General features: G+C 39.8%; 1 protein-coding gene and 1 non-coding gene across 2 annotated transcripts; one reads left to right on the top strand and one right to left on the bottom strand.

Moving 5' to 3' along the window:
- Nucleotides 1–3,847: 3,847 nt before the first annotated feature.
- On the bottom strand, nt 3,848–3,919 carry TRNAD-GUC (transfer RNA aspartic acid (anticodon GUC)). The gene has a single exon. It is a non-coding gene; the product is annotated as a tRNA-Asp (tRNA).
- A 281-nt stretch (nt 3,920–4,200) lies between these two features.
- On the top strand, nt 4,201–19,465 carry LTA4H (leukotriene A4 hydrolase). Its single transcript, XM_086740072.1, has 19 exons — nt 4,201–4,384; nt 5,536–5,666; nt 7,791–7,911; nt 8,498–8,566; nt 9,345–9,449; nt 10,553–10,605; nt 11,244–11,316; nt 11,626–11,766; nt 11,965–11,988; nt 13,011–13,081; nt 13,195–13,306; nt 14,279–14,423; nt 14,502–14,605; nt 14,972–15,042; nt 15,600–15,654; nt 16,532–16,627; nt 17,157–17,239; nt 18,518–18,622; nt 18,943–19,465. Exons 1-19 carry the CDS (start codon nt 4,232–4,234, stop codon nt 19,061–19,063), a joined length of 1,833 nt encoding a protein of 610 aa, XP_086596198.1. The 5' UTR covers nt 4,201–4,231; the 3' UTR covers nt 19,064–19,465.
- The last annotated feature ends 1,362 nt before the right edge of the window (nt 19,466–20,827 follow it).

Raw genomic sequence — 20,827 nt, 5'->3', positions numbered from 1 at the left:
GTCGGCGTTCCATCTGGCTTAGATTAACATTGTTCCACTGATCCAAGTGGGGCTGGAGCACTGTGCAGCACCTGAAGACCGAAACTTGTGTAAAGAGATTGAAAATTTTCAATGAAAGGACTCCACCACCAAGTTCTCGGTGGCACGCTGTGCTCACAGACCCTGCATCCTGCTCCACGATGGCTAGTGTGCCAGGGAGTTGTAGGAGTGGGCTGCTCCCCAGGGGCTGGCGGGGCAGGCAGGGCCATGCTGTCATTGACAAGGGTGCAGCCTCACAGCACCTGCACAAGGCGAGCAGGACAGGGACAGTGGCAGCAACCAGCGACAGCCACAGCCCAGCTGTCATCCTCACACAGCTCTTTTCCCAGGAGCTGATCCAAGGCTGCCACCATCATGGAGCTGGTCAAGGGCACCAGCAGCCAGACTCCTGAGTGCAGGGAGAAGACTGCAGAGCTTGTTGGAGATCCTGGGGCCAGCAGTTAGTGGATACTAATGATGACAGCCTAAAACTTCTCAAATGAAGATGAAATTCTTCCAGGATGCTTTTTTTTTTTTTTAATACAATCAGCTGGTTCACCACATGTAGGAATATAGAAGCCTATAGCAGCCACTGATGGAAATTGTTTCAGTGCCTTCTGAGGGGTAACCACGTTCTTCTCTCCCCTTACCTGCCCAAAGGTTTAGCACCAGGAGTCTCTGTAGAAGAATCAAGGTTGAGTAGAGAGCTTGTATCCTCCTAAATTATCAGTTCATCATGTTTACGTTGGATCTCCTGACCTGCAAGAAAGCTTGTGAGCATTGTCTATTCCTGCTATTATCCCTTGCTGAGCTCTTAAAGCAATTTTTTTTACTCTGCTTTATCTGATCCCCTTATTTATTGATTAGTTTCCTTACAACTGAGAACACAATTAGCGTATTTTCAGTAGCTGTTCTGTTTACATGTCCCCATTGGGACAGGCTAGAACAATTGCTGAGAACTTATTTTTAACTAGACTTAAAATGTGAATTTACTGCTACAGTTATTAAGCTTAAAAAGAGGGTCTTCTCTTATTTTCCTTGCCCTTAGAGTAACAAACAACATAAAACTTTCAAGATTGTCAGTGCTCAGAAGTTTGTATTTCCTCATTACTAATGACACAAAGCAGTTTCCAACATTTGCAAGTAATTTTTTGCCTTCCGAAAATCTCCTTGATAAAGGTTAATTAAAACGTCTGCCAGAGTTAAGCGTACGTAAAACACACATATGGATACAACACGCAGAGGAGAGCATACACAAGAGTTACACAGTACCCAGTGCTTGAACATGCTTAAACAAGATGCTTTAACACGCTGCTGTTAACATGCTCAGGCTGAACCTCCAGCCCAGATCTCCCTTTAGCGCTGCTTATCTACCACGCTGTGTGAGCAGCAAGGCTGCAAGTGTAGTTTACTTTCCAGCCCGCTCTTGTCTTGCTGGTTTGGCCACAGCTTTCTCTCCGAGCCGTAAGGCTGATACTGGCTCCCCGTGAGCTTTTGGTAAGGTGAGGATAATAAGACATATGTGAGGGCAACGTGAGTGGGATGATTAGAAACATCAAAAGAGATGCAGATGAAAGCTGTATGTGGATAACTCAATAGGCATTTGAAGAAGAAATCAGGGCAAGATTTCTACTAGCAATGCAGCAGTGTTTGCTCCTCCAAATTTCATTAGTGCCAGCCCTCGTTCAAACTTTCCTTCTGCAAACACTGCAGGCGGCTTCCTGCTGGGGCTCCCTCACCTTGTGCCTCATGTGGACTTTACCCATGGGGAAGCCAGACTGGACCACACTGGAATTCTCACGGTGGTCCAAGGTGGTGCCAGGTGGGGTGCGACAGCACTGTGGGGCTGTGTGGGAAGGATTTGGTGCCGCAGGAGAGGGGAAAGAGGTTGAGCTGACCTGGGGTAGACTTAGGTGAGAACAAAGTACCCCGCAGAGGGAGAAAGTCTGACCTTGTAAAATCCTGCTCAATGCTCTGAGCTCCTCGTTCCTCTTGCTTTAACCTTTGCCCAGGCACAAATGAGAATGACTTCCCAGGACTCTAGGAGCTGCACATATATGGCAAAACTTTGCCTCTTAAGTAGTTTCCTTGTGTGCTGTGAAAGGTTAATCTGAAAACAGGAACCCCAACTAAGCAGGTATGGAGTTGCTGGCAAGACTCTTTTTTTTATGCCTGCAAAGCACTGACAGTATATTTGTGTTTTGAATTAATTGCCTTTCTAATCCCTTATTGTTTTACGACAGCTGAAATTGCCTGACTGGATGCCAACACATATGAACTGCTAAATGGTTCTTACATCATATTTTATGGGCCATCCTCTGTTTTGAAATAAACAGCTTACTAAACAAAATCAGTTTCCTTGTGTTTCTGATGCCATATATATGTGGATTTTGAGAAAGGGAAGTGGGCATGGGAGGAAATTCAGAAATTGCAAAAGGAAAAATGTTGGGGTTATTCTTTCTTCTTTCTATAACACATGTAGCAACAGATCTACTGAAACTCCCTTCCTCTCCTGCCTGGGTTTATCTGGGCTGGTCTGCATGTGGTTCTTGTCCAGTCAGTTTATACAAAGCTCCAGGATGTCACTGTGGATGGTGTTCCGAGTCACGTCTCCTCTTCTTCATGTGTTCCTCACATTCCCATGTCAGGGTCACATCCAAATGGGACAGCAGGGGCAGTGGGATGCTCCTGGGAGGTCTATGGGCTTTGCCACCAGCTAGAGACCCCATGGAACACACCTCTTGGTCTTGCACTGTACCTCAAGCCTTACATCCCTCCTGCGCTTGCAGCTCCCTGTAGCTCCTGATGCGCTGCTCCCATGGCTGTGCGCACAGGCTGAAGACGTGTCATTTCGGGAACTCATTTCTAAGGGTGACAAAGGTTAGGTTCTGCATTTGACATTACATGTCTGTGGCTTCTGGCAATGTTTTGTCAAAAGTAATCACCCTTTGTTGCCAAACTTTGCTGTCAAATTGGATCTTAGCTGTTACTACATAAAGATAGTTTTTCTTGTGTATGTCCTTGAGTACTTGCTGCTCTCCTTGTGTCGTTGATGCGACGTTGCTCATGGTAGAGAATAATTTGCTTTCAATGCCCAGGTTAGGGCATCAAATTCACCTTACCAAAACTGCCCAAGTGCACAAAGCCGGGGCCAGAGTGGGGCCCCATAGGCCTCCTGCAGTGAACACCAGGCACACACAACTCACACACCTCACCCCTCACGGTCCATGCCTTGGCCTCTTGTCCTCAGCTGTTTTGCAATGGACTCTTCACTAGTGCAGCAGATGGCACTGGCCTGCTGGCTGGAAGCACGGGCTCAGGCCAGGACCTGGCGCAGCCTCAGGGCTTCCTGGTCTCCAAAGTTCTTGCTTTGACGATTAAAATGAGGGGCTGCTTTCCTACAGGCCAGGAGATCGGCCTTTGACCTTCCACCTTCCCTCTTCTGCCATGTCTGTTACACCTGTCCCTCTTCCAGTTGTTTCTACCTCACAGCTTTTGGTGAAGCTAATGGGGGCCCATCTTAGTTTGAGAAAAAGGATGAATGCTTTTGGAAGGCTTAATTGAGCCATTTAAGTATAGAAACACTTTCCCTGCACGTTCTCTCAGTTAGGCAGCTGAGTTTGTAACACCCTGCAGCTGCCCCGCAGGCCCCCAGACCACCTCAGGCCTGGGACAGGTAGGCAGCCAGGCCCCGGACGTGTTTTTCTTCTGCGCTTCCTGTTTTAAAGTCGCCGTACTCGTCCAACGGCTGTCTGGCTGCAGCCTTTTGCCTCTGGGATTAGAGGCCACGCCGCAGACCAGCAAAAAAAAAACAAACAAAAAATTGTACCTCCCCGTCGGGGAATCGAACCCCGGTCTCCCGCGTGACAGGCGGGGATACTTACCACTATACTAACGAGGAATTGTACGATGACAGGCCTCCCCACAGCTGCCAGATGGTTTTTCCTCGCTCACAGCCCGGCGATAAGCCAGCCCCCCACAGCCAATCACTTTTCCCGGCGAGCTCCGCACCGCCCCCTTCCGCAATGCACCACGAGAGTCGTAGTTCTTCTTGCGCCCTCTTCGCCCTTTCCGCAGTGAGGCCTAACTACACCTCCCAGAAGCCACTGCGGGCAGGACCACACCCTCTCCTCCTCCACTCCTCTCCGCGGTGGGCGGGGCGGCTGCGGCCGTGCCCGCGGGCGGGCGGCACAGGGCAAACCACGCGGGAGCGATGGCGGCGGAGGATCCTTGCTCCTTCGCTTCGCCCTCCCGCTGCCTGACGCGGCACCTCTACCTGCGCTGCCGGGCGGACTTCGGCGCGCAGGCGCTGCGGGGGACGGCGGCTTTTACCGCCCGCGCCGAGCGCGAGGCGCTGCGTTGCCTGGTAACGGCGGGGCGGGTTGGGGTTGAGCTGTAGGCGCGACCCTCGGGCTGGAGGCGGCCTGTGAGGGGTGGCCCCCGGAGCCCCCGCTCTGAGGCGGAGCGGCGGGGTGCCGGCGGCCGTGCTTAGGGGCACCCTGCCTCCCGCTGCCTCCCACCCTCAGCTGCCTTCTGTCCCCTCGGCCGCCTTCTGTCCCCTCGGCCGTAGTCCCGCTCTGGCCGACCCTCCCGCCGCCGCCGCCTTTGGCGGCCTCCTCGCCCTCTCGGGCCCCTCCGCCCCCGCCGCCGCCTGCTCGGCTGCAGCCTCCGCGCTGGCCGGGCTCGGCTGCGGCCCCAGCGTGCTCGTCCCCCGGGCTAACAGCGCCCTCGGAGCCCCCGGGAGGCCCAGGCTTACCCGCTCGTCGCGCCTAGAGCCGGAGCGTTGTGCAAGGGAAGGGTAGAAATAAGTGTTTTTCCCCTGAAAATGGCGAAGAGCCAGCTGCCGAGAAGATGGGAATAAACCATGGAAAAGCTACGCGTGTAACCTTTCACGTGTGTGTTTTACTATGCCAACTCCTTTCTTGGTTAGCTGTGCAAATAAACGTATGAAGCTCTTCAGCTTTGCTTTATGTGCAAAGTGAATTTGGGGATTTGCGGGCTTTTTTTTCATGCTGGCTCCATAAAATGCTTTTGTGATTGGCGCTTATTTTTTAGGAAAAAAAAAATCCACCCTGTTAATAACAAAGACCAAAGCTTTACTCATGCTGTGTATGGGAGTGCTGCATTGTTTAATTCAACTTCTGTTGCGTGGAAGTCTTGATTCGTAGTGGCCAGTTACAGGATGGAAGCCTTGGCAGGGGCTCTTCTGTCATTCTCTTCTTATTTCATAGCAGCCCTGTGAAGTCTTTTACCTTTTTAGTATACTTGATAAACTCCTGTTTCCACTTTAATGGTCAGAATCTGCTTTTCTTCCTCTTTCCACTCCAGTTTTTTAAATTCAGTGCTGTGATCTTCAAATTCTGGATCCTAGTACTCAACATAGTTACTCAGTTTTTCTGGTCTTACTTAGTAAGCGTAACTACTTCTTTCTTATGAGGGACTTGTGTTTAAGCTTTTATGAATGCTAAGTTAATTGCTACACAATTTAACAAGTATGTAACATTTGCTTCATTACAGGTCTTGGATACAAAAGACCTACAGGTATTTAAAGTGACTGTAAATGGACAGGATGCAAAATATGCTTTTGGAGAAAAGCACAGTTTCAAGGGGACCCCCCTGGAAATCACACTTCCTTTTGAACTAAGAAGGTACATGCTTTTGCCTGTTCCTTTAGGTAGTTTCCAAAATGCACTGTGTAAGCTGCGTGTCTGCCTGTAGGGTCATTGTGTAAAGCTTGCAAAGGGATTTGTAAATTAGGTGTTGCATTTATTTGGCATGTGATCTTGTAGATGAATTTAGTATCAGGCTCTCATTAGACACCCAAAACTCTGGGACTCTTTGTACCTGTTTCCAGGTCTTATATCATTACTTACATAAATTACTTGCCAAACTAAGTAGTGAAATTATTTGTAAAGTATCACAGTTTTTCCAGTGCTGCTTATCAGTAATGTTCTTTCTGCTTCAACTGCCTGAATTTCGTCAAGTTCAGAATTGCTACGGTATGGCACTTATGGACCCTTTTTTCCTTTCTTTTGTACAAGGGCTGATCCTGCGTTTCTGTAGAACTGCAGGTTACCGCTATGATTAGAGAGAAACATGTTTGCAAATAATAACATTTTTATTGTACTGATTACACTAAGCCCAAGTCCCTAAAAACTGGAATTTGAGTTTTGGCACCGTGATGAAGAATAAACTAACCATCATCTGCTTCTTAAGTTGCATGAAATAAAAAAGTTGTTGACAAATTACAATACAATTTTGGCAGTTTGCTTTGTGTATTGTAACTTCATAATATCTTGTGTGCCAAAGTTAAAAACTGTGATTGTATAAGGAGGTTCCCTTGTTTGAATAGAATTGTACACTAAGTTGCTTCTTATTGTTTTGTTTTCAGAACTGGGTACTACCTCTACAAACTCATGTCTGGTTTCTAATTTTTGTTGTTATTGTTCTCTGAACTAGTGCAATTTAGAAACACGCGTAATGTGGAAGAGAAAGGAATGTTGTACAATAGCTGTCCCTCCTGGGGAAATGCTTATGATCTGATATGAAACTGAACAAATGAAGTATGTGAACAAACAGGCTGCAGCAGAAACATAGGCCTCTTTCTTTTGTTTGACTTTCAGCTTTTTAAAAATTTTATTACTAGATTTTCTTGTAAGAAAAAAAAGCTGCAAAGAGGGAGTTATGGGTCATGATCCTAAGAACTTAAAATCTTGTGCGAGGTATAGTCCCCCACGTAAGTATCGATAAAACACTGATAGGAAAGGGCAGGAATTACAGCTGAAAGTCTGACTGTTCAGTAAGCAGTGTGCACTATGGTAATACAAATTATTTTCTCCTTTCTTGCCAAATGTGTACTTTGGAATACTGATTATAAACCAGGTAGGTATACCTGGTCCAGCTCTTCTGCGTAGCTGAAGTTTGTTCTGATTTATGGTTGGGTTGTTAATTCCATAACCTGGAACTTTCAGATAACAGAAGCAAGGACTTCTGTGTACTTTTGGTGTCAGTGATGATTTTGATATAATTTAAAAAAATAAGAGTATGAATGTTTTAAATTGGTGTGTGTTTTCTTGTTACCAAGCTGGTACCTGTCTTACACAGAGCTGTTAGTTTTTACTTTACAGCAGTTCTGAAACCCTGAAAAAAATCTGAGCATTTTTAATTTTTCTTGTTAACCCTACTGTTAGTAGGGTTTTCCAGTGATTACTGTTTTCAGTAATTATTTTTGCTGCTTAAGGATCATACTTGCAGAACATAACATCAGTTGCAAAATCTAAATTTATTTATTTGCAGAATACACAAGTTCTGTGTTATTAAGGCATATATGTTCTTATGTAGGCTTTATACACTTTTTTGTTTGCTTATTGCAGTGGGTTTTTTATACTTGTGTGTACAATGTTAGATAGTTGTGAGAAAACCATATGTTTTTATACTTGTGTGTACAATGTTAGATAGTTGTGAGAAAACCATATGTATGTGGCTGGTCCAAATAGTTTAAAGAAAAAGTCAATGTTCTCCTTGAAGAGAGGAGATGAAAAGTTTCTGGCTAGTAAAAACAGTAATGGAAGCATCTTGGGACATTAAAAGAAAACAGCTAATTTTTACTATCATAATTGAGAGGGAAAAGTTGTTTTTAATATGCTGCTTGTTCTTATTTTTGGTGCTTTTGAGACAGTGCTGTAGACTTGTTTTCAGAAATCTTGTAGAGGAATTTCAGTAGTGATCGGGTGTTGTGTCAAAACAGTCTGACTGTATTCTTTATCACACAGGGGACAAGAAGCAATTCTCGAAATCTCTTTTGAAAGCTCTCCAAAGTCGTCAGCTCTCCAGTGGTTTACTCCAGAGCAAACTTCTGGAAAGAAACACCCATTTCTCTTCAGCCAGTGTCAGGTTGAGTGGATTAATTGTTTGTTTGTTTTTGTTTTGTTTGTTTGTTTTTGTTTGTTTGGTTTTTGTTTTGTTTGGTTTTGTTTTGTTTTGTTTGTTTGTTTTCTTTTTCAGACTTGCTGTTAACATAACACTGTAAATTCCCTCTAGTTTACAAAGAGTTGGAGAGGAGGGCTAGTAGGGAGAAGTCCAGTAGCCCATAACTTCTAATTGTGTGTGTCAAAGGTCCTAAATGAAAACACTTAATAAGTCAGGACATTGCAAACATATAATAAAATCTCAGCAATTTGATAATTCCAGAACTGCTTTACACTCTCCAGTATTCTTGTTGAAGAACATGCAGTCCTTTGTAATCACTGTATGTGGCTATCAATCTGTCTTGCCTGCCATTATTTTAGAAAACCCCTAACTATGGAAGCTGCTATAAGTGCTAGGAAGCATTGGTTTGTAGATAATGAAATCTCTGGAGGAGCTGTATAGATTTCTAATATATTATATTAGTTTGATTTATTTCTAGTCCTCTACATTAGAAAGATTGTTATGTTTTAGCTTTTTTTTCTATTTTTTTTTTCCCCTTCCCCCTTTTCAGGCCGCCCACTGCAGAGCCATCTTTCCATGCCAAGACACACCTGCTGTGAAACTAACCTACTATGCAGAGGTAGGTGAACCTAAGTCATCTGTGTCTAACTAAAGAAAACTGCTACAACGAGTAGTTGTAGTACTACTACAACTGCTACAACGAGTAGTTGTAGTACTACTACAACTGCTACTACAATGAGTGATTTTTTTTTTTTTTTTTTTTTTTTTTTTTTTTTTAGCTGCCAGCATGTAGCCTAAAATAAAAACAGAGAACATTGACTTTTAGCTTAATGTAAGAGCCAAAAGCTGCTTATCTTCCCCATGGCACTTCTCTAGCTTTACTGTTTTCTTTTGTATATATAATATCTTTTTTCATTCACGTGTATCTTTATTTCCAAAGGAAAAAAAAAAAAGTGCTGTAGTAGGAGATAAATATGTTCTGAAATGAGGAAAAGCTGACAGTAAGACAACAAAGAGTGCTGTAAAGTAAAAATACTTGAGATGACTTTCACATATGCCTTAAGTAATATATTCTGGTACGTAGTTAGGGGATCTTTAAAGTCCTGACACGAATAGTCCTGTTGTTTTAAGGAAGCAAAAAGTGGGGTGTGCGATGTGACATTACAATTCAGTAGTCTGAACAAGGTGAAACTTTTAACTTCTCTCAGAGGTAATCCTGGTTAACTAAATATTGCCAGCCTGTAAGGCAAATTTTTTTATGTGCCTTATATTCTACTTGATGGAGAGAACTTAACAACAGAACAAATCTGAGCTACATTTTTTGCTATCGCTGCTTCTAGTATATTGTGTAATCCCTGTGTGCCAACCGAGTTCCTCATAGTCGGGTAACCTTTCAGATATCCGTCCCTAAAGAGCTGGTGGCTCTTATGAGCGCGAACCGCGATGGAGAGATGCCTGACCCGGAGGACAGCAGTCGAAAGATATACTGTTTCAGTCAGAACGTAAGTGCTCCAGGCTGGTAAACAGATGCCTGAGGTCTTATTCCTCTCTCATGCAGTTCGGAGTCTTGTGATGGGTCTTTGCCACTGTAGAAATATGAGGTATTATGAATCTCCAGCTCTGAAAAGTCAACCAGTATGTTGGTGATGTTTACTGGGTGTTTTGGCATTCCCAGAAAAGCCAAATTTGAGTTTTCAAAATGCTTAGTATACTCAAAGCTAGTACTGTCAAAACCCTTTCTGCACTGATTCTTGGGAAATAATACATGGACTTGAATAACATGGGAGTGGGTTTTGGAAAACAGATTCTGCAAATTTTAAGCTCACCGAGAACTTAGCAATGAAGCCGAGCATTAGAAACAATTTTTAATTTCAAGTTAGGCAAATTCTGACAACAGAGATTTTAAAATTTTGTTTGTTTATTTTTATTTTTTTTTAAAGATGAAAACTTTGGGTTTTATGGAAAGTATCTCCAGGTAATTAAAGATTACTATTTTCAGGATGAAGTTTTATGAAGTGGTGCAGCTAGTTTAATCATTCCACTGCTCCTGTGGTGGCAGTCTCAATTTACTGTCCTGACTTTTTTGTTCTCACAGTTTTTTGGGTTACAGTTTTGATGCTTGTGGCATCTCTTGGTGAGCCTGGTTCATTTTGCTGAACAAGCAGATAAAAATTAACAGAAGTTTTAGAAAGAAACTGGTTCAGTAAGGTAATCTGGGCTGCTGAGGGACTGCATGAGTGCAAGGAGAGATGGAATTGTGTGACTAAGGGAGAGAGGAGAGGAACCTATTCTGAACTGCAGCAGCTGTTGGGTTGATTTGGCTGCCATGTGAAACCTGAGAGAGGCAAGAGGGGAGAGAGAGAAAAAATTGTTACTTTATCTGTGAGCTCTTCAGTATGCAGTGTACAAGTACGTCTTGTAGACAAAGGAATATCATCTGGGGAGAAAAAGCAATGCCTTTTTTATGACATAAAGCAGGAAGCTGTGGAGGAAATGTGCACGCTTCTTTACTTACATACCTTTGTTTTTATTTCAGTCAGTGCTGTTGATAGCTCACATTACCAATATGTTTGTTTGTTTTTTTTTTTCTCATGTTCTCCATTAGGTTCCCATACCTTGTTACTTGATTGCTTTAGTAGTTGGAGCTTTAGAAAGCAGGTGAGTGAATCTGCACAAAGTGTAAATGTTAATAATCATAATAAATCTTCAGAGTTACCTTTTTGTGTATTTCTTGGTCTTATTTCTAGGTTTAAAACATCTTAGAGGTTCAACGAGCCTGTTTATTTATATCAAACTGCATATATCTTTAGTCACTCTTGCATCATTTTTTATATAGAACATATTTTTACTGTAAGTTAAAGAAATACCATGAAGAGTTTGGAATTGATTAGAACCACTAAGGCTTTTTTTCTAGCTCAGAGAATAGTATCTTTTTCCTCTGGTAACAGAGAAGCCTTGTCATGTACAAAAGGCAGAAAATGATAGCTTCAGCCTTGTTGCTCGTCTGCACAAAGATGTGTTAATCTAGCCCATATGAGGACTTTACAGCATTTTAAAAATCTGTAAATGTGTTTCCTATTTATTTGTCCTGAACAGTGTGTGGTTTGTTTGTTTTCTAAAGCTTTTTCTGGTGTTACTGTAACAGTGGAGAGGATAAAGAGAGGAAGACTCTCTAATGAGTTTCTTCAGCAACATGGGCTACTCATGAGCACGTTTAAATGTATGCTGTCTGGATTAGTTTTCCGTAGAATTATTTCCAGTTCGTGGTGTCTTAGTGGCATTTTTACTTTCAACAGAAAGATTGGCCCAAGGACACTGGTGTGGGCTGAAAAGGAGCTAGTGGATAAATCGGCCTATGAATTTGCTGAGGTGAGTAATTAACAAAAAATGTTTTGTAAACTAACTGTTTCACATTGTTTTTGAAAAGGAACAGGCTGTAGTTCAGTGTTTTGTTCATCTGTAGCTCTCCTTTCTCTACCTCCCAAACCCAAAAATGATGTTCTTCTATCACAACACAAAACTACTACTGAACCTAAATACTGATACAGTCTTGTACTCATTTTACATGTGGGACATCCCAAGGTGAAAGAGAATCAAGTGTGGGATAAATAGCTTATAACTTGTTTGGTATTTGTAGTCAGAAGTTATGTTAGAGACTAATGTGAATTCTTGTTTCAGGCTGAAGTTATGCTGCAAACAGCAGAAGATTTAGCAGGACCCTATGTATGGGGACAGTATGATTTGTTAGTCTTGCCACCTTCTTTTCCTTATGGTGGTATGGAAAATCCTTGTCTTACTTTTGTAACTCCAACACTATTGGTAAGTGCAACACTGACAAAAGTCAACTTTTCCTTAGGACTTGTTTAATATTAATCCACAAATTCGATTAATCTTCCCCCTAGAAAGAGCTATAAATGTTCCTGCCTCCTTTTGAGTTAGAGATCATGCATGAAACTGCATTAAGTGGTGTATTTTGCAGTTTACTTGAACTGACAACTGCCTTTCTTTTTTTTTCAGGCAGGTGATCGATCTCTATCAAACGTAAGTGCAAAGTAGTTTCCTGTCTTCAAGTAGAACAAAACTTGAGGTTGCATCTTAACTTCCTTTGTAAAAGATATCGGAAAACTTGGTCCCTTGTTAATTGGGAGAATTAAAAGTTAAGGCAATAGCTCAAGAAATCTTACAAAGTGAGTTTTAGTTCTAAGTGAACTCCAGAAAAACTGGAGACATATCTGTTTTGTATAATAAGCAGATTAAAGTAACGTTGGTGCCTATGTGTAGGGGACTGACTGAATTTAGCTGCTCAGTAGCTCTTTTCCTGTCCTGTGTATAAATGTGTTTAAAAACACATAACTGAATTGATCTCATTGAAATTTTTTGTAGGGGATTTCCTCCTCTCTGTTTCTCTGTGCACTGGAGCTCATCTTGTGTACAGTTTTCTTTTAAAGGGGAAATCATGAGTAGAATTTGAGTAAATTCCTTTTTTCCTGGGAAGCTGAGTACTCTGGATGCTATTTTATCTCATATGTTTTTCTACTAGACTGATATACTGCTAAAAAAAAAAGAATGATTGTCTTATCCCGAGAATACGTAAATATTTGCCATGGATACTTTTTAATTTATCATGCATTATTATCCTTCTAGGGGTGACTGTTTTCTTCCTGTTTGATATTTTAGAACATCCTAGCACTGCAGCAGTTGCTTAGGTGGGAAAGTAGTGCTAGTCCGTCACTTGGCATGGATCCAGTATTCTGAAATGCGATTTCATAAACAAGTATCTGCATCATGCTACCAGAGGAATTATTTTTGTTGATCAGTGTGGCTCTATGAGTTGCAGGCTGCACATCCAAAATTATTTCTGAAGAAGGTTCAGTAGGATAGTGATAGTCCTCTAAATAAAATTCATATGGATAAGTTTACAGAGCCGTGAGTGCTAACTGGCTTTGGGAATATAGTGCAGTAAGTGAGATCCCATTAAGATTTTTTTCTTTCTGCTGGAATTTGATGTTGATTTTCCAGAGGAGTCTAAATGGTAGATGTGTCATTTTTTTTCCATGTTTTAGGTTATTGCTCATGAAATCTCTCACAGCTGGACAGGAAACTTGGTAACAAACAAAACGTGGGAGCATTTTTGGTAGGTGTGATGTTCAATGCAATGCAAATCATATTTTAAAATTAATCTGTAAAGAGACCAGCTAAATTCATTTTGCCATCCTCCTAGTGCTGACTTTATCAATGTATTTCCAGGCTGAATGAGGGACATACTGTATACCTGGAACGCAGGATTACTGGTCGCTTGTTTGGTGAGCAGTTCAGGCACTTTAAAGCCCTAGGAGGTTGGAGGGAACTGCAGAATACGGTAAATATTTTTAAAGTTATAATAACTTTATGTTTAGGCATATACCTAAATAAAATAAAGCTGATTACTTGTGTTTCCCACAAGTAAGACTTGTCTAGTCAGTTATCCTAACACTTTCTTATGAGAGAATGTGCAACTTTGATTCCAAGGTGTAAGTTCTCTTCTCAAGGTCATAGCTTAATATACTCAGAGATTAGATAAAGTTTTCTGAACTGTTTTAAGCTGTACCATAAGGATGAACTTCTTTACAGACTCTCTTGATTTTTCTGAGTATGGCTAAACTGCAGTATTACCTGTTAGCATACCAGTAAGCAGCTGAAAGCTTGTTGAAGTGATCTGCAGGCATGACCAGAATTTCCAGTGCCCCATGCAAGTAACGGATTACTTTTTCTCCTGTGTACTGCATTGTAGTTGAGGAGATTTCTAGTCTGTTACTGTCTAGGAGAGTTGTTCAATTTTCAGTTTAGATAGCATGGTTAAACTTTAGTTTTCAGATTTCCAGCCTGTGACAGTACATCTTCCTCTTATTCAGTTTGGTGATGCAGTTTACCCGGTTTACTATGAATATTTCATTGTTGTATTTTATGCTTTATATCACCTATTTAAATCAAGTAGTTTAAATAGTTTGTTAATAAGGGGATAAACATAGATAGTTTACTAGGTGCTCGTGATTGTAACAGACATGGCGGTAATTAACTGCTTTGAGATGGCTGCAGCACAGGGTGATTGATCCTAACATCTTTCTGTTTGATGTATGGTCAGACACTGATAAAATAAAATGAGAAAAAAAGTTTACTAAACTATGTTCTGTGCAGATTCAGAACTTCAGGAAAAAGAATGAGAAAGTCTGATTTCAAAGCATTCTATCTTAGTTTTGGATGGATTATACCTTTATAAATAGGATTAGTAGTGATTTGCAAGTGATTTGCAAGTTTTCCTAGATAAATGTATTTTTTTGTGTCTTTGTCACAGATAAATACTCTCGGAGATACAAATCCTGTGTCTAGCCTCGTCCCTAATCTGAATGAAGTAGATCCTGATGATGCCTATTCATCTGTTCCATATGAGAAAGGCTTTGCTTTGCTCTTTTACCTTGAACAACTTCTTGGAGGACCAGGTAAGTGCTAGTCAAACTTAATTTATTACTTTCCCATTTCAATTTCAAACACTAAAACATTTGTTTTCTAACTGTTAGATGTCTTCATGGGCTTCCTGAAGGCTTACATTCAGCAGTTTGCTTATAAGAGCATAGTAACTGAGGACTGGAAGAAGTTCTTGTACTCCTACTTCAAGGATAAGGTTGGGTAGTATTTGAAACTAATTGCTTGAAGCCTTTTAATTATGTGAAACTATGGCATAGCTCAGGAATTACATTCTTTAAGGACCAGTCCTTTATCTTTCTCTTCTTTTTCTCAAGATCTTAATATGATGTAGTCTGGAATCTTACAAAGATGGGTTTGCTTTATGGTGCTTTTTTTTTTTTTTTTTTTTTTTTCTTCCCTAGAATGGAATATTTTGTTTTGAAGTAATTTGTGTAGGATTCTCCAGGTTAGTTGGGAGGGAAGTTAAAAAGGAAAAAAAAAGATTACACGTAGTGTTTGTAGGATATTTTTTTTCTCTAAAAATAACATTTAAAATTGAATAAGAATTTGTGTTGCTTTGTAGGTAGATGTTCTTGATAAAGTTGATTGGAACTCGTGGTTTCATGCTCCAGGAATGCCACCAGCGAAGCCTACGTAAGCTGCCTTCTTTTATAGTTCACTTTTTCCTTCTCTAGATGGCACATGACTTTCCAAACAGTCATGAAAGCAGTTTCTAAACAAGGTGAAAGTCTTTCCACAAACCTTTTATTAGAAAATGTCCTAGTACTATGTAGAAATTTATATAGGTCTATATAGGAGGAAAAAATGTTGCTGTCATTATTTTCAGCTTTTTAATCTAATGGAAATTCATTCTGCTTTTAAAGTTGCCAGGAAAGATTAATATTTCTGACAGCTTGTTACAACAATGTTCTCTTTTCAGCTATAAGCTATAATGTATGTACAAGCAGATATGCTCAGAAGCATTAATCATTGTAGGAGTGTATGGTATCCAAGGGATAGTGTCAGCTATGCACAAAGTGCTTCTAACTAAAACTGAAGTATATTTCATTATAATAGATCTTTTGTAAATTGTGTTGCAATATTGAGTTGGAGCCTACAATGAACAAATGTTGAAAACAATTTCTTGTAAAAATACTACAGGAGCTTTTTGTGTTTCCAAAGTGTGATCCTTTGTTTTTAATGTTTGGCAGGTATGATATGACACTAGCAAATGCTTGTGTTGCCTTGAGCCAAAGATGGATCAAAGTGAGTGGTTAAAGAATACTGAGGTGTCTGTATCTTGAAAAGCTAATTCTCTTTTATACGAAGTGACCCATTCTCTTCTGAAAACTATCATTTGCTGAGAGAAAGTGTGTTTATGGGGATAGTATGGCTGCCAGGGATTTTGCGTTTCGTAGACTAGCTTTTCATCATAGAGTCTGTGCATTTGCCATTACTTCTGTACGTGAAGTGCAGTACGTATTTTAACAAGGCACGCACACAGAACCAGCTTTTTGTTACGTGTAGGTAGTAACCAAGCTGAGAATATTCCTTTTGAAACCTTGATATTATGGCTTGATTTAAAAACCAATGCCGAGATACCTTTACATTGCTGATTATATTGTATTATATTGCATTAGCAATAATTCCCCTGCATTATACTGGAGCTAGTATGCATTTCTCATAAAAAACTGAAATACATACATAACAGTAAGTAACTAATACCATACAATTTTCTCATAATTTTAACTGTAAAACTTGTACAACTAACAGAGAATTCAGCGTACCTTCCTTTTGTTAGCTCTGTGGCTTTTCACTGTACTCGTATGTTATCTTTAACTTTCTTCTTCTCAATGTTACTTTTAAAATTATTTGATTTTTCATTTAACTTTAACAGAAAGACAGTGGAGATGAAAAGATCAGTGGAGACAGAACAAGTGAAAATTAAAGTGAAGAATACCAAACATCAGACAGTAGCTTAAGTCCCTCCCTTCCCCTTCTTGTAACATCCTGCACAAATACAAATCAGTATTTTTTTAAATGTAGAAAGGCTCAATAGTAAATACAGATGTCCAAACAAAAAATTACACCTGATTGTACTTTGAAATACCTATTAAAAACTTTAGAAACTGTTCTCTTTTAGGCAAAAGAGAGTGATTTGGACTCATTCAGCTCAGAAGACCTGAAGGAAATGTCATCTCACCAGTTGGTTGAGTTCCTGGCACTGTTGTTTCTGGAGGTAAATGGATGCCTGGAGTAGCTTGACTGTGATCTCACAAAAGCAGACACAGAAGCCCAAGTGTGCTTGGGAATTAAATTGTCCATTTCCTTTTGAGTTGTGCTAAAATAATGTACTATCACTGTACATAGTTACTAAAACCTTCAGCCGTGCTTCCCTGATTATGGCTGACTCTTCAGCTAACAAGCAATATGTAGAGTATTTTGCATTGAAAAGTAAAAACAAAACTATAAGGTGCTTGAATTTGTCTCTGTTTGATGTTATAGCAAATAAGTTATAAATAGAACAGAATGGAAATACTTCGGTTTGAATATTTCGGTAGTACTGGATGTGGGAATTTGCTAATGTTTATTCCTTGCCCCTTCCCTAATACTATGAGAGGGTGAAAGGAGCAAACACAAATATTTGTCATGGTAAGCTCTTAGTTCCTTTGTAGTATCAATCTTCTTGAATGAACCTGTTTGGTTTTGAAGTATGTGGCTTGAAGTGTGCCTCTGGCTTATTCTGACTATGCAATTTCCTTTTTCAGGCTCCTCTTCCACTGTCACATGTCCAACGAATGCAGCAAGTATATGACTTCAATGCTATAAACAATTCTGAAATAAGATTCAGGTTTGTTCTAGTATGGGCATTTTTCTAATCTTAAAAATGCTTTCATAAAACCAAGTGTCCTGCTTCATAGATAATCTGAGACATACTGTTGTACAGAACTGGTGTAAGTTTTTTGAGGATTTTTTTGTGGGTTTTTTGTAAATGCACATGCAAGCAGGCTTACCAGAGTGGTATTCTGTTACTTATGAATTGGGTAAATAGAGTCTAGTAGAAGAACTGGAAGTGAGCAGTGGATTAGCTGTGCTTTATTTTCATCTGTCAGGCTAGCAAAGGAACCTGATAACTTATTTTGGGAGTGGTATTGGTTAATACAATAGTGAGCCTCTCTATGAATCAAATGTCCTTGAAAAGTCTTTCCTAAAATTTAGTCAGGACCAGGTCTTCTGGACTGATGTAATCAGTTTTTCTGCTGATGTGCCAGTGGTTGGTTTTTATTTTTTATTTCTCAACATAGCTTGGAAACTTTTTTGTCATGTTTTAGTGCTCACTATCACAAAGCTTTTGACTCATCAAAAAAAGTAAATATCAAAGGAAGTTTCTAAACAAGTCGGAAATGCTTCTAGATGAATTGCTTGCTTCTTATGCCATCCTAATTTCTTCTATTTTGTATTTACACATTATGTTTACACATGTAACTTGTTAAAAAAAGGTATTGTTGAGGACAGAAGTAATCTTTACAAGTGTCTGAAGTATTGCATATTTTGCTACTGTTACATGCTTGGATACATTTGCAATAGTGAGAGTTATTCTGCCTTAACTAACTCAGAGTTCTTTATTTCTTATTTTAAAAACTTAAGTATTTTAAACATACAGTATAGTTTCTACTTCTTGTAACAAGATCAATTTCTTCTTACTTTTAAAACAAAACAAGCACATGCCAGTTGCTGGTGACACTTTGTCTGGGTTTTTTGTTGGGTTTTTTTTAATCACGTAGGACAAGTGCTTTATAATTCAGCTCTAATTCTGAGCGATGCAACCAGACACTACTGTAATATAAAAGAAACGCATAGCTGCAGAAAATAAACAGACTATTTTGGAGAAACTTCAAAGCAATTTTTTCCTATTTTATAGAAAAGTCTGCTTTTGTAACGTGCTAGTCAGACACTAAATATTTTATGTTGAATTTAGCTAGAATCTCATTCCCATGATGATACAGCGGTGCCCAGTGTGTTTATGGGAAGTGGAAGTTTATGGGAATAGAATCGTAAAATAACTAACCACCACAAATGAAAATAAAAGTGCACCTTTTCTTTCTTACTCCCCGCCCCCCCTCACCAGATGGCTGCGCCTCTGCATGAAGTCCAAGTGGGAAGAAGCTATTCCTCTGGCTCTAAAAATGGCAACAGATCAGGGCAGGATGAAGTTTACTCGACCCTTGTTCAGGTAAAAGTATTCTTGAAATTGTAGGCCCTCTTGCTCTTGGCATTTTTACTACAATGGAATGTATAATACATTGTACATGTATTTGTTGTACTTCAAAGTGATACAATACAGCATTTTCAGTATACTGTGAAAACACTTATCTTCAGAGACACTTTCCACTTCCTGACTTTTTTTTTAACAGAAGAACGCTTTGTCTCCCACTATGCGCTTTAATGAGAGGTTTTAAAGGGAAAAGTAAAACCTTGAGAAAATCCCCATTGTACTATTTTCTCAGATTTTTTGTAATGGTCCTTTTTTTTTTTTTTTTTCCCCTTTTACAGAGATGTTTACAGTTTTGACAAGTATCGAGATCTGGCTGTCAAGACATTTCTGGAGCATAGAGCCTCTATGCACCCTGTCACTTCAATGCTTGTGGGCAAAGACTTGAAACAAGATCAGTGACAAGTTTACTAATCTCTTTGAAATGTTCTTCGTGCTGAAGGAAGAGACTGGTTCCACAAAATGCTGATGATGTGCTTGATTATGCCGTAAAATGCTCTGCTGCTTTGGTACTAATTTAGCTTAAAATGAACTTTCCAAATCAAGTTCAGTACTTTCTATTTTGCATTTCCAAGTAAAACAGCAAAATTGCTAAATCTCTGGAACTGGGAGACTGATTTTGTTACCAGCAATTTTTAGAACACACAAAAAGCCGTTCTGAGATGTAGTCATTTGTCAGTCATGGAATTTAAAAATGTGGAAAATTGGTGAATGGTATGGCTCTTTGTGCACAGCTTTCTTTTTCTAGTAATGTGGTTGAAACTTCAAGTATCTGAAGACTGAAAAATAAATCTTTTCATTGTCTACGTGTCTATGTATTGATCTGTATGATAAGTTCTGCAATAATAGTTTTGTTTTATTTCTCTTTGTTGTGGGAGAAATCTTTATTATGGGTCCAGGAGGACTATGAAAACCTAAATGGACCAGACCATTCTGGTGTTAAAGCAGAATTTCCATCTAGCCATATTTGTCATGACTTTATGGTAGTCAGTTCCTCACGTGAATCATGATATGATGGTTTTACTTAGTTATTGCTCTTGGTTCCTAAGCTGTGCACTAATAGTTGTCTGAAATACCATATTTCACATTTAATATCTTGCTATGCTTCTAGTAACTTAAATTATTTCAACGCACTATGTATTTTCAAAACTTCTATTTATTACAGGGGAGACTAAAGCCCAAGTCTTTTCCCCCATTTGAATTTTTTAATATTTTCGGTTTTTAACCAGTTCTGGGCACTACCACTTACACTAATAAAACAATTTCGAGATAAGGTTAAAAACAATGGGAGGGCTGTGTTTGCTGTAATCGCTGCAGCACTTCAGTCGATGGTTTAGGTGACACTGTTGTGAATGCTGCCATCTACAGGTGGTATTTTGGACTGACTTTTCCTAGAAATTACCAGTTAGCGTAAATTTGTTGACATAGAGGTAACCTCATATGGAGGAGTAACAAAGGAAAAAAAAAATGCTATTTTAGAGGAGGAAGAAACCAATTACAGGTCATGGCAAAAGGTTTGGATGTAATAATAGCACAGAGTGGGAGTAGAGTGTGTCAATCAATTTCTTTCTGGTCTGAGTTTTGATCTGTATAAGCTTTCAAGTGCACTAAGTTACATACTTTAGCAGGAGATTAATCTTTTCATGCTGGCAGCTCTAATACAAATTAAGGCATGAACATATCCTGTTGGATTGTATTGATTCAAGGCATCCCAAGTTCTTCCATTCAGCTTTAACCTACGTATGTCAAAGTAGTTTAAATAAAAATGATAGAAAAATCAACTCTTAGGTGACTGAGACTCAAAAATCGGTTTAAATTCTCCCTATGAATGTTGTGCCACTCAGTTTTTAATAAATATAATAAAATGCTTCTTCCAGCTCTGTCCCTCATGAAGGTTTTCATTAGTGTGATGTAGTGCCAGGTGACAACTCTGTTAACTTTTGTTAAACCCTTAAGTTTTTAGAACAGTTGCATTCCATCTTATACTGATTTATTTTTCTATGCTTGCAACATAAACTCCAGCTCCTACACTTTCATTTCTGTGTTCCTGATGTGTTCTTTGAAAAAAAAAATTACTGTGGTAATAGCGGGGGGGTTGTCTTTCCATGAAAAGGGTGTGCTCCGTGGGTTTGGTTTGATTGGATGAAGTCAGCTGAATACATCGAT

This window comes from Chlamydotis macqueenii, chromosome 1 (assembly GCF_036417535.1).
Source record: "Chlamydotis macqueenii isolate bChlMac1 chromosome 1, bChlMac1.mat, whole genome shotgun sequence".
Lineage (NCBI taxonomy): Eukaryota > Metazoa > Chordata > Aves > Otidiformes > Otididae > Chlamydotis > Chlamydotis macqueenii.
This window is presented reverse-complemented; position numbering and strand designations above follow the sequence as displayed.

What these genes read in the sequence shown, in the direction of transcription:
- LTA4H (XM_086740072.1), top strand. Translation starts at nt 4,232, where the DNA reads ATGGCGGCGGAGGATCCTTGCTCCTTCGCTTCGCCCTCCCGCTGCCTG. An exon ending in AACTAACCTACTATGCAGAG is followed by an intron (nt 8,567 to 9,344) that starts GTAGGTGAACCT and finishes GTAACCTTTCAG; the next exon opens with ATATCCGTCCCTAAAGAGCT. An exon ending in TTGTAACTCCAACACTATTG is followed by an intron (nt 11,767 to 11,964) that starts GTAAGTGCAACA and finishes TTTTTTTTTCAG; the next exon opens with GCAGGTGATCGATCTCTATC.